This window comes from Mustelus asterias, chromosome 2 (genome assembly GCF_964213995.1).
Source record: "Mustelus asterias chromosome 2, sMusAst1.hap1.1, whole genome shotgun sequence".
NCBI classification, from domain to species: domain Eukaryota; kingdom Metazoa; phylum Chordata; class Chondrichthyes; order Carcharhiniformes; family Triakidae; genus Mustelus; species Mustelus asterias.
The window spans coordinates 21,021,284-21,034,507 of record NC_135802.1 but is presented as its reverse complement, the minus strand read 5'-3'; the positions used below and the strand labels follow the sequence as shown (position 1 = coordinate 21,034,507).

The 13,224-nt window shown below is 46.3% G+C and overlaps 1 protein-coding gene across 1 annotated transcript in view; it reads right to left on the bottom strand.

Annotated features, from left to right (window-relative positions):
• dpp6a (dipeptidyl-peptidase 6a) overlaps nt 1-13,224 on the bottom strand; it is a 343,110-nt gene that overhangs the window by 77,932 nt on the left and 251,954 nt on the right. Inside the window, exons 12-13 of the mRNA XM_078232219.1 lie at nt 10,533-10,580; nt 8,116-8,234 (exon numbers count right to left, since the gene is read on the bottom strand). Of these exons, the coding sequence (XP_078088345.1) occupies nt 8,116-8,234; nt 10,533-10,580 (167 nt within the window). The remainder of the gene's footprint in view (nt 1-8,115; nt 8,235-10,532; nt 10,581-13,224) is intronic.

Here is a 13,224-nt window from a genome sequence, read left to right as displayed (position 1 = left end):
AATAATGCAGCTAGCAAAACTCAAATCAATTTGTTAGCTTGAATATACCATTTGCTCACATCTGAGGAGCATGGAAAACATTATGCCGTCTCACTTCAGTTAGTTTTTGAAGCACAAGCGACGAGGGTAACGAACAGAATTTTTGACAGACATAATTTATCTTCTTTGCAGCAGAATTATTAACTAATGCGTCAGCTTAAATTTCTCACCAGCGCATTGCGTGAAGAAAATGCAGCAGACCTCTACATGGGCTAGAAGAAATGTACATAGAGAATAGGGGAGAAAGGACAGACAGACTTTCAACGTACCAAAAGCAATACTTTTGATGACAGCGAGGTTGGTGATAGGGGTGAGGATAATGTGCACAGGACAGGAGTCGAAAGAACAGCGTCTCGGTGCTGGAGTGGTTAGCACTGTTGCCTCACAGTGCCAGGGGCCCAGGTTCGATTCCGGCCTCGGGTGACAATCTGTGTGGAATTTGCACGCTCACCCCTTCGGGTGCCGTGGTTTCCTCCCAAAGTCCAAAGATGTGTAGGTTAGGTGGATTGCCCAGGGGAAATGAGCACGGTAGTGGGATAGGGTCTGGGTAAGGTGTTGTTTGGGAGAGCTGGTGCAGACCTGATGGGCCGAATGGCCTCCTGTAACTGTAGGGGTTCTATGACTGCATTCTATGATTTAACAGGCACCAATAATAGAGCGACAGGAACTGGAGCCAGACATAATTCGCCAGCTCAATAAAAAGGGGCAAGGTTCGATTCTCAACTTGACTTCCAAACAGATTCAAGCTTCAAATGCGCCTGAGACTAAAATCTAAGATTTTCATGGCACTTTTCTAAGTCACTTCATGGCAACGCAGGAACAGAAAGGGAGAAATATTTCCAGGAGAATGGCAATTTACTAAAATAACCCTTATTAACTAAATATAAATTCATTTGTCAAACAGTAAAATAATCAATTAAAGGAGATCACTCCGCCCATAGTGCCATCGTGGTTTTTCTGTGAAGCTACCTAATTATTCTCATCTCCTTGTTCTTTTGCCATTGCCCCACAAATGTATTTTTCCCTCAAGTGTTCATTCAATTCCTTTCTGCTTCTAGCACGCTTTCAGGCAGTTGGACAAGGTCCACAAGCTGCACTGCAGCAACTCCTACGCCTCCTTCGACAGCACCTTCCAAACCCATGACGATATCACCTCGCCGGTCAAAGGGCAGCAGATACCTGGGGACACCATCACCTGCAAGTTACCCATCAAGTCACTCACCATCCTGACTTGGAAATATAGCACCATTCCCTCATTGTCACTGGGGCAAAATCCTGCAACTCCCTCCCTAACAGCACTGAGGGTGTATCTAAACCACAGGGACTGTAACGGTTCAAGATGGCGGCTCACCACCACCTTCTCAAGGGCAATTAGGGATGGGCAATAAATGCTGCCATAGCATGCGACTCTCACATCCCAGGAAATCAATAAAAAGAAAAGTAAAGTTTAGTTATTAGTCACAAGCAGATTTACATTTTACTGTGAAAATCCCCAAGTCGCCACACTCCGGCGCCTGTTCGGGTACACTGAGGGAGAATTTAACATGGCCAATACACCTAACCAGCACATCTTTCGGACTGTGGGAGGAAACCGGAGCATCCGGGCGGGGGGTGGGGGGGGGGGGGGGGGGGGGGGGCGGTGGCTAGTGTTCTTCCTGGTGTCTCTCATCCCTCAAAAACCCACAACACATTATAATATTTGGACATTATCATGTTGCCAATGATGGGAGTTTGTTGTGTGCAAATTGGCTTTGATTTGCTTTGATTTATTATTGTCACATGTACTGGGATACAGTGAAAAGCATTGTTTCTTGCGCGGTATACAGATTAGACATATCATTCATAGAATACATAGGGGAGAAGGAAAAGAGAGAGTGCAGAATGTAGTGTTACAATCATAGCTAGGATGGAGAGAAAGATCAACTTAATGCTAGGTAAGTCCATTCAAAATCTGATGGCAGCAGGGAAGAAGCTGTTCTTGAGTCGGTTGGTACGTGACCTCAGACTTTTGTATCTTTTTCCCGATGGAAGAAGATGGAAGAGGGAATTTCCAGGGTGCGTGGCGTCCTTAATTATGCTGCCTGCTTTTCCAAGGCAGCGGGAAGTGTAGACAGAGTCAATGGATGGGAGGCTAGTTTGTGTGATGGACTGGACTTCGTTCACGACTCTTTGTAGTTTCTTGAAGTGTTGGACAGAGCAGGAGCCATACCAAGCTGTGACACATCTGGAAAGGATGCTTTCTATGGTGCATCTGTAAAAATTGGTGAGAGTCGTCGCGGACATGCCCTACGTGCTTAGCCTCCTGAGAAAGTAGAGACGTTGGTGGCGGGAGTGGATGCTGAAGATGGTGGATGGGCTGCCTATTTAAGTGAAACCAGTTTCTCCTGGGTAATGTCAGAAGCAAACATATTTTAATTATTCCATGGTGATTATGGGAGGCATAATGGGTAGTGTCCCTTCCTCTGAGCCAGAAGCTCTGGGTTCGAGTCTCACTTCAGGGCTTGAAGGCCATAGAATGTGTGTTAATAATGTGGTCAAACAGGTTGATTATCAGCCTGGCAATGTGTCTGATGGCCAGTGGTAAGAAAGGGAGAGTTCCCTGGTCAGCAGTACTGGAGTAGGCAAAAGCCAACCATCATGACCAAGCTTAAAAACTGTATACTTTAAACTTTAAAACCTTTAAACTCAAACTTTAACTTTACCACTGTCGTGGGCCGGATCTCAAACAATGACGAGACAGAGTACAGGAATGAGATAGAGAATCTGGTGAACTGGTGCAGCGACAATAATCTCCCCCTCAATGTCAACAAAACAAAGGAGATTGTCATCGACTTCAGGAAGCGTAAAGGAGAACATGCCCCTGTCTACATCAACGGGGACGAAGTAGAAAGGGTGGAGAGCTTCAAGTTTTTAGGTGTCCAGATCACCAACAACCTGTCCTGGTCCCCCCCATACCAGCACTACAGTTAAGAAAGACCACCAATGCCTCTACTTTCTCAGAAGACTAAGGAAATTTGACATGTCAGCTATGACTCTCAGCAACTTTTACAGATGCACCATAGAAAGCATTCTTTCTGGTTGTATCACAGCTTGGCATGGCCCCTGCTCTGCCCAAGACCGAAGGAATTACAAAAGGTCGTGAATGTAGCCCAATCCATCACGCAAACCAGCCTCCCATCCATTGACACTGTCTACACTTCCCACTGCCTCGGCAAAGCAGCCAGCATAATCAAGGACCCCACACGCCCCGGACATTCTCTCTTCCAACTTCTTCCGGCGGGAAAAAGATACAGAAGTCTGAGGTCACGTACCAACAGACTCAAGAACAGCTTCTTCCCTGCTGCTGTCAGAATTTTGAATGGACCTACCTTGCATTAAGTTGATCCTTCTCTACATGACTGTAACACTACATTCTGCACTCTCTCGTTTCTTTCTCTATGAATGGTATGCTTTGGCCGCACAGCGTGCAAGAAACAGTACTTTTCACTGTATACTAATACATGTGACAATAATAAATCAAATCAAAATCAAATCAAATCAAAATACAAAACAGTGCAGTGTAGATTAAAATAGTCTGAGGAAATGCGGGGTTACAGAGATTATGCAGAGGGGAGTGTCTGCATGGGGTGCTCTCTCGGAGGGTCAGAGCAGACTCGATGGGCTGAATGGTTTCTTTCTGCACTGTAGGGATTCTATTGATTCAATGAATAGATTGAAGCCATTGATTTAATTTGATTTGATTTGATTTATTATTGTCACATGTATTAACATACAGTGAAAAGTATTGTTTCGTGTGTGCAATGTTAAGGTTTATGCTTCATTGTGGTTGTTTTTTTGTTTGATAAAAATGATTACTGAGTTTCTTTCCATTAATGTTAACTATATTATTAAATTAACTTTGTTTGATAAAAGCTTCCTAGTGGGTCATTCGAATCATACCTGTAGTGGAACATAGAGGGGGGGGGGTGGCGGCACGGTGGCTCAGTGGTTAGCACGGCTGCCTCACAGCGCCAGGAATCCAGGTTCGATTCCCGGCTTGGGTCACTGTCTGTGTAGAGTTTGTACATTCTCCCCTGTCTGCGTGGCTTTCCTCCGGGTGCTCTAACAGTCCATAAGACTAACAATGCTAGTTAGGTGCATTGGCCGTGCTAAATTCTTCCTCAGTGTACCCGAACAGGCGCCGGAGTGTGGTGACTAGGGGATTTTCACAGTAACTTCATTGCAGTGTTAACGCAAGCCTTCTTGTGACACTATTAAATAAACTTTTAAAACTTGTTATTTGAAGTTTAATTTGTCATGGTGGTGTTAACTGTGGACCCAAATCTTTTTTTTCTGCAGATTTCTTTTCCAAAATTCCTTACTTCCCCATTACTGCTTTTCATTCCCTTCCTGTCCCTTTATTTCTGTCCGATGCCCCCGCCCCCCCCCCCCCCCCGCACCCCCCCACCCCTCCTTACCCCTTCATATCCACTCTTTATTCTTTGAAACTTGTTTTGAATGTATTATGCAGAGACGTAAAGGTTACAGTGCGTCCTGCGGGGTGCGGGAAGTCTATCCGTGTGAGTAACGTCTTAATACAGCAGCCTCAGTCAGGAAGCAGTTCCTGGGATCACAGAGGTGCCATCAGAAAGGAAATGTGAGGAACAGCTGTTCCAAAATAACGGCTTGGCACCTGAATCGCATACTGTCACCTTCAAAGAAAAAGAATCTGCCAAGGAACTGAATATTTCATGATCACACGCCAACCCGCAGACCAGGCTCCATTCTTGTTATCAGGTTGTCTTTGCATCCAGTGATCCATGGCCAATTAAAATCTTAATCCTTACAGCAAAACAAAAATCGAATTGCATTTCTACAGCGGTTTCTAACCTGGCACACTTGAGCTGAATTCCAAAATCTTTTCTCCTTTATTTCCCATCGATCTGCTGGAAGAGGTTTGCTCCGGGGATTATTATTGATAACAACGCAGTTCCAAAGAAAATGGCAGGGATTCTCCCAACTCGGACACCCTGCCACCACCGCCGGCGAGAATGGAGAATGTGGCACTCAGCCATTCAGCGCAGCGGGACTGGAGAATCTTAGCCGCGGGCGAGGTCGGAGAATTCGGGCCAATACTTACAGGTTTGCGACATATAGGTCACATGGGGCATGGGTGCGGGTGTCGGGGGTGGTGCGGGAGATCTTCCACGACTAAGCATGCCACTCCATGATGTCCCCCCCCACCGCCCTCCCGCCTCACTGGGGGCTGAAGAAACAGAGGCTGGAATATTCCAGCTTCCCCACAACGAACATGGTGAGCCATTCAAATGTCCATTGAATTAAAGTTTATTTAGAGCTGACGAAGGGTCATCTAGACTTGAAACTTTGGCTCTATTCTCTCTCCATAGATGCTGTCAGACCCGCTGAGATTTTCCAGCATTTTCTGATTTTGTTTCAGATTCCTATATCCACAGTATTTTGCGTTTATCTTAAATATCTTTGCATTATTTGTACTAAACTTAAAAAAATACCTTGGAATGAAACACATGCACAACAAAGTGACTCCTTGAACATACTTCGTCAAGTGATGGCAGACACCATCAGATCGCCAAGATTTCAATTGTTTTTCTTGACCATTAACTGTGGAACTGGAAATGGTACTTTCCAGCTGAGCTGTGGGCTCCAGGATTTCATTCCCTGGCAATGCCAATCCCCAGAGTTACTGTCATTCGAGTGACACTCATTCGCCAATCCGGTAATGCTGGCAAAACCAGAACCTTTCCCATGGAGAATGGGCTATTCACAAATGCAGGATGTGGGATTGCTCCGAGATGTGAGGACGTACAATCAAAACAAGAGAGTCGGTTAGAGTCCATCCTTTTCACGGTACAGATTTTTGCACTCTAGAAACATGCGTTCAGGGACAGGGAAGTGACTTGCAAGGTTACCGCATTAATGTCTGCAAGTTAAGAATACCTAGGCATACTGAAATATAAGTCTTGACCATTTTGTCTACCCAAATGGTATCTGGTCAGAGTTAAGTGTGTTAAGGAGAGGTGGGCATTCACCCACTCACCCACACCCCATTTCCAGGGCAAATCACTGACACCCTTAGCAAAAAAAACTTGCTTCAATGTTGTGGGATCCTTTGTCTGGTTTGCTTCAGTTAAAATACTTCATTTTAAGGTATTTCTGCCTATGTAACTAACTATGCTAAGCTTTAAAGCTCACTTGACCACATTTTATTCTCAGCAGGCATTCTGGGATTAGTTTAGAAGTTGGCTGCATTCTTTGAAAGTACAATGCAAGCAAAGTCTTTCATAAACAGAAGCTTTCATGGTCACAGCTGCCAATTGTTTATGTTAGTTGGAGACTATGGGCCCAATTTTACCATCACACCGCATTTCGGGAGTGAAAACTTGGTAAAGTTGGGCGTGAGGTGAGTCGTGCGATCTGCGTCCGCCTGCACTCTGGCTCCCCCTTTACCAAGGCCTGAAAATGGTCACGATCAAGACCACACCCAAAATGGGTGCGACGGCCATTTCAATGTATTTGCATGCATTTAAATTGACTTAATGGGCTGCACGCCCAACCTTACCGGCACTTCCAACTTTATCACTGCGTTTGCCCATCCAAAATCAGCGCGATACAGACATGTTCCATAGAAGTCCGGTTCGGGTGCTCCATCAGTGAGGGTTAGTGACGAGTTAAGTGCCGAGCGTCCGACGGCTCTCTGCTTGAGATCAGTGGGGGGAGGGGGGGGGGGAAGGGAGGTCCGCTGCCACTCTGCTTGAGATCACGGAGGGTGAAAGGGGGGTCTGCTGCCACTCTACCTGAGATTAGTTGAGGGGAAGGCGGGATCCGCTGCCACTCTGCCTGAGATCAGTGGGGCGGGGGGGGGCGGGTGGGGGGGGGAAGGGGGGGTCCGCTTCCACTCCTGAGAGCAGCGGAGGGGAAGGTGGGATCCGTTGCCACTCCACCTGAGATCAGTGGGGGGAAGGGCGGGGAGGGGCCTGCGATTGGTTTGGGTGGCGGAGGGGGTGGGGAGATAGGGGGGTCAGTAATGTTGTGGGTGTGGGGCCATGTCTGTGGGCACCGGGGGAGGGTATTATCCGGCCCGGGAGCGATGTGGCAGGGGAGCCGCATTCTATGATTTATTTTTTGCGCATGCGCAGTTGGAGGAGCCAATCGGAGCTGCAGGGTTTCGGGCGCGTTAAGCCCCGCCCACAGGCTTCTGCAGTGCGATTCAAAATCGCTGATATTTTCTCAGGCAGAGTGCGTATGGGGGCGCCTGAGAACGGGTCCAAAAGTCTGATCTGAAACACTCCCAGTTTCAAGTCTGCCCAGCGCTTAGAATCAAAATGGTAAAATGAGCCCCTAAGTGTGCCTGGCTTTTTCAATAACACAGGTAAGAATTCATATATTGTAAGTAGCAGCTATCTGTTTAATTCAGTTAAAGCCTGTGCAAGTTCAAGATCAAGTCTGTATAGGGTCCAGATTTTGGTCCCTTTCTCTCTCTCTCTCTCCAGTAAATCAGTCTCTTTGGTTTCTGTCATGTTGATATTAAATGATGCTCAATAAAAGAAGTTTCACTTCAGACCAGTTTTCTCCACGTCTATACTAAGAAGAGAACAGACCCTACAAATGTACAATCAACCGGCACAGGAGCTTGGTATTGCATTCTGCCAACCAGGGACGGATTAGTTAACTAAAAGCAGAAACAACCACAGTGCGGATTACAGAATCACAGAACTGTTACCACGCAGAAAGAGGCCTTTTGGCTAAGATCAAGCGTCGGATCAAGCCCAAGATGGGGCTCAGTGCCTTATCTTCTCAGCTTGGATCTTGTTTGTCTCCCTTGTGAGGATCATGAATTGGATTCAATTAGAATTTGGCTTTTGGAGCAAGCGAAGAATGGCTCCGGGTTTGCCCGGTCCACTCTGAGCATTTGCTTTGTAAAAATTAAACAAAATGGCCATTTGGCCCATCATGTGTGAACTGGCAATTAGCACTGGAAAGACACTAGTTGCTTATAGTGGGTAAACATTGAAAACATTTTTTGAAATTAATTTCTTTAAATGAGGAGACTTCACCCACCTTCACAATACAACAAGAAGTAGCGCATGTTGTGGCTGAAGGAGGCGCTGAAATATGTGCAGTTAGGGATCAGGTCACAGGATAGGCAGCGTCGGTTGAAGGTTCCCCTGGTCTCTGCACTGGAGGAAGTAAGATGCTCTTTTAGCAAGTCAACCTGAAGCTCGTGATTCGCAATTAATTACACACACATTTATATCACATCAAAAACATATCAAAGTAATGAATGACTGTGAAATGAAGCAGCTGGAGGCAATAGTCTAGTGAGCAATTGTTGGCAAAGATCCAAATTCCAGCTTTCGGCATCAATATATTGACATGGCATGCTTCATGGCCAGTGCACTGAGGTAAATTCATAGAATCATAGAATCCCTACAGTGCAGAAGGAGGCCATTCAGCCCATCGAGTCCACACTGGCTCTCCCATCCTATCCCCATAACCCCACGATTTATCCCACTCATTCCTCGAACCTACACGCCTTTGGATACTAAGGGGCAATTTAGCATGGCATGGTCAATATAGGCGGCACGGTAGCACAGTGGTTAGCACTGCTGCTTCACAGCTCCAGGGACCTGGGTTCGATTCCCGGCTCGGCTCACTGTCTGTGTGGAGTTTGCACATTCTCCTCGTGTCTGCGTGGATTTCCTCTGGGTGCACCGGTTTCTTCCCACAGTCCAAAGATGTGCGTGTTAGATTGATTGGCTATGCTAAAATTGCCCCTTAGAGTCCTGAGATGTGTAGGTTAGAGGGATTAGCGGGTAAATATGTCGGGATATGGGAGTAGGGCCTGGGTGGGATTGTGGTCGGCGCAGACTCGATGGGCCAGATGGCCTCTTTCTGCACTGTCGGGTTTCTATGATTCTTGGGCGGCACGGTAGCACAGTGGTTAGCACTGCTGCTTCACAGCTCCAGGGACCTGGGTTCGATTCCCGGCTTGGGTCACTGTCTGTGTGGAGTTTGCACATTCTCCTCGTGTCTGCGTGGGTTTCCTCCGGGTGCTCCGGTTTCCTCCCACAGTCCAAAGATGTGCGGGTTGGGTTGATTGGCCATGCTAAAAATTGCCCTTAGTGTCCTGAGATGCGTAGGTTAGAGGGATTAGTGGGTAAATATGTAGGGATATGGGGATAGGGCCTGGGTGGGATTGTGGTCGGTGCAGACTCGATGGGCCGAATAGCCTCTTTCTGTACTGTAGGGTTTCTATGATTCTATGAATCCACCTAACCCGCACATCTTTGGAATGTGGGAGGAAACCCACGCAGACACGGGGAGAAGGTGCCAGCTCCACACAGTTTGGGAGGCAGAAGTGGATAATTTAAATATTCACTTCCCCAAGCACATTGTTTTCAAATCGCTCCATGGATGGGGACCTCCTGGTAATGTACTCCAGCCCCACAACCCTCTGAGATGTGGGTACTAATCAACGCCTGGCTCCTTGAGTATCCCCAAGTTTTGTGTTGTAAATCGTGCACTCCTCCTTAAAGGCCAAGCAGTTAAACAGGAAATAGAATCCCCAGAATTCCAGAATCCCTACAGTGCAGAAGGCGGTCATTCGGCCCATCATATTTGCACCGACAACAATCCCACCATGCCCCTATCCCTATAGCCCTACGTTTTTATCCTGCTAGTCCCCCTGACACTAAGGGGCAATTTCACATGGCCAATCCACCTAACCCGCACATCTTTGGAGTGTGGGAGGAAACCGGAGCACCCGGAGGAAACCCACGCAGATACGGGGAGAATGTGCAAACTCCAAACAGACAGCAATCCAAGCCTGGAATTGAACCCGGGTCTCTGGCGCTGTGAGGCAGCAGTGCTAACCACTGCGCCACTGTGCCACCTGAAATAACTGGCTTTCTTTCCTATTTGTATGTACCAAGATACGATACTTTGAAATGCGTTGACTGCCATGTGATGCCTGAAATGCCCAGGACTCAAAGCTTATAGATCTTACGTACATAAATATGCATGCACAGACAGACATGAACACACGCACATGCACAAACACGTACAACATCTGCACACACAAACAGACACAAACATATACACAGGCACACATACACACACATGCACAACACATGTACACACATGTAGACATGCACAAACACATGCGCATACACATACACACATGCACAAACACATACAAACACATACACACACGCACAAATGCCCATGCACACACACATACACAAAGACGCACACATGCACGTACATGCAAACACACAAACATATATACACATGCATGAACATAGACAAACACATACACACACACTTGCTCAAACACACGCACATTCACACATAATTGCACACTCACATGCACATACTCAAACACACACATGTACATGTACACATGCACACGCACATGCACGCGGCCAAACACAAGCACACACACGCATGCACACACATGCAAGGTGGGGACTTACCTGTACAATTGTCGGCGCAAAGGAGAGTCCTCTGTACTGAGAAAGTAACTGGAATAAAATGAATGTGTTTATTGAATAGGTTCCTTTTCCATATCGATGCAAGCAGTAGTTTTGATCAGATTAAATGCACACTCGGCTCAGGAGGGCAGAAAAGATCCTGTGACATTATTCTGAAGAAGTGCAGAGTCAGGGCCAATATTTATCCTTCAACCACCATCACTGAAAACAGATTGCCTGCTGCTTATATTCACAGTTCTGTTTTTAGGAGTTGACGCAAGAGCACAAATTAGCTTCGGTGCTTCCCACATTAGAGCAGTGACGACCCTTCAAAACTGTATCACTGTCCAGAAACCTCTTTGGAACTTCCTGATGTCATGAAAGGCGCTATAGAAATGTAAGTCTTTCTTTCTGGTCTGATGTGTGCAACAGCAGGCAGTAAAAAAGGCAAATGGTATGTTGGCCTTCACAGCAAGAGGATTTGAGTATAGGAATAGGGGTGTCTTGCTGCAATTATGCAGGGCCTTGGTGAGGCCACAGCTGGAGTAATATGTGCAGTTTTGGGCTGGAATTTTACCGCCCTACCTGCCATGGGAATCGGAGCGGGCGAGGGACAAACCATGGGAAGGTCCATTGACCTTGGGCAGGATTTTACGGTTTCAGGACGAACGTGACCCAAAAATCCCACCCTTGGTCTCCTTTTCTGAGGAAGGATATCCTTGCTCTAGAGGGAGTGCAGTGAAGATTCACCAGACTGATTCCGGGGATTGCAGGACTGATGTAGGAGAAGCGACTTAAATCGGTTCGGCTTGTATTCGCTGTAAAACTATATTCCCACATACCTTCCCAAGTAAAGAACAAAATTACAAGACAGGCAAAATTACAGAGATTAAATGCCAATATTCATTTCATTGCCAGTTTCAAGGTAAAGCTGTTAAACAGACAGGAAGGAGAAACTGACACTTTAATGGTTTTCTCGCATGAGTGGGTTTCACATGCGTTGGCTAACTGAAACTTAAGATCCATACACCGCCACTCAGCAGCAGTTTGACATGAAAGCTAAGGGTTTGGAGACCTCTTGTGTTTCCTGAAGTCCAAGTCTATAAAATAATGAGGGGCATAGATCAGCTAGATAGTCAACATCTTTTCTCAAAGGTAGGGGAGTCTAAACCTAGAGGGCATAGGTTTAAGGTGAGGAGGGGAGAGATACAAAAGGGTCCAGAGGGGCACTTTTTTCACACGGAGGATGGTGAGCGTCTGGAACAAGCTGCCAGAGGTAGTAGTAGGGCAGGTACAATTTTGTCTTTTAAAAATCATTCTCAGACAGTTACATGGGTAAGAAGGGTATAGAGGGATATGGGCCATATGCGGGCAATTGGGACTAGCTTAGCGGTTAAAAAAAAAAGGACGGCATGGACAAATTGGGCCAAAGGGCCTGTTTCCATGCTGTAAACCTCCATGACTCTCTGACTCTAGAACATAGAACAGTACAGCACAGAACAGGCCCTTCAGCCCACGATGTTGTCCCGAGCTTTATCTGAAACCAAGATCAAGCTATCCCACTCCCTATCATCCTGGTGTGCTCCATGTGCCTATCCAATAACCGCTTAAATGTTCCTAAAGTGTCTGACTCCACTATCACTGCAGGCAGTCCATTCCACACCCCAACCACTCTCTGCGTAAAGAACCTACCTCTGATATCCTTCCTGTATCTCCCACCACGAACCCTATAGTTATGCCCCCTTGTAATAGCTCCATCCACCCGAGGAAATAGTCTTTGAACACTCTAAGAACTACAATGTAAAGAATTTGTGCTCTTGAAAGGCAATCAATTCCACTTCACCAACATTGGCTTACAACAACATTGTCCAGGTTCTCTCTTCAGAATCCAATACTAATTCTTATCTGTGGCCACTGAGTCCTTGTAAAAGATTGTACAAGACATTGGTAAGGCCACACTTGGAATACTGTGTACAGTTCTGGTCACCCTATTATAAAAAGGATATTGTTAAACTAGAAAGAGTGCAGAAAAGATTTACTACAATGCTACCGGGACTTGATGGATTGAGTTATAAGGAGAGGCTGGATAGACTGGGACTTTTTTCTCTGGAGCGTAGGAGGCTGAGGGGTGATCTTATAGAGGTCTATAAAATAATGAGGGGCACAGATCAGTTGAGATAGTCAATATCTTTTCCCAAAGGTAGGGGAGTCTAAAACTAGAGGGCATAGGTTTAAGGTGAAAGGGGAAAGATACAAAAGTGTCTAGAGGGGCAATTTCTTCACACAGAGGGTGGTGAGTGTCTGGAACAAGCTGCCAGAGGTAGCAGTAGAGGCAGGTACAATTTTGTCTTTTAAAAAGCATTTAGACAGTTACATGGGTAAGTTGGTTATAGAGGGATATGGGCCAAATGCAGGCAATTGGGACTAGTTTAGGGGTTTAAAAAGAAGGATGGCATGGACAAGTTGGGCTGAAGTGCCTGTTTTCATGCTGTAAACCTCTATGACTCTATTCCTGTAGCGCACGCCTTGTTGAAGAGAATACGGAGAACTGGACTGTTACAAACTTAATTGAATGCGATGGTAAATCAGTATTATATAAACTCAGTGATGTGTTTGCAATATCCAATAGAAAAATGCATTCGAGTGAAGGAAGATGGTGTGGCGGGAACAGCTGGTCAGGAGGAGAGGAGAGGAG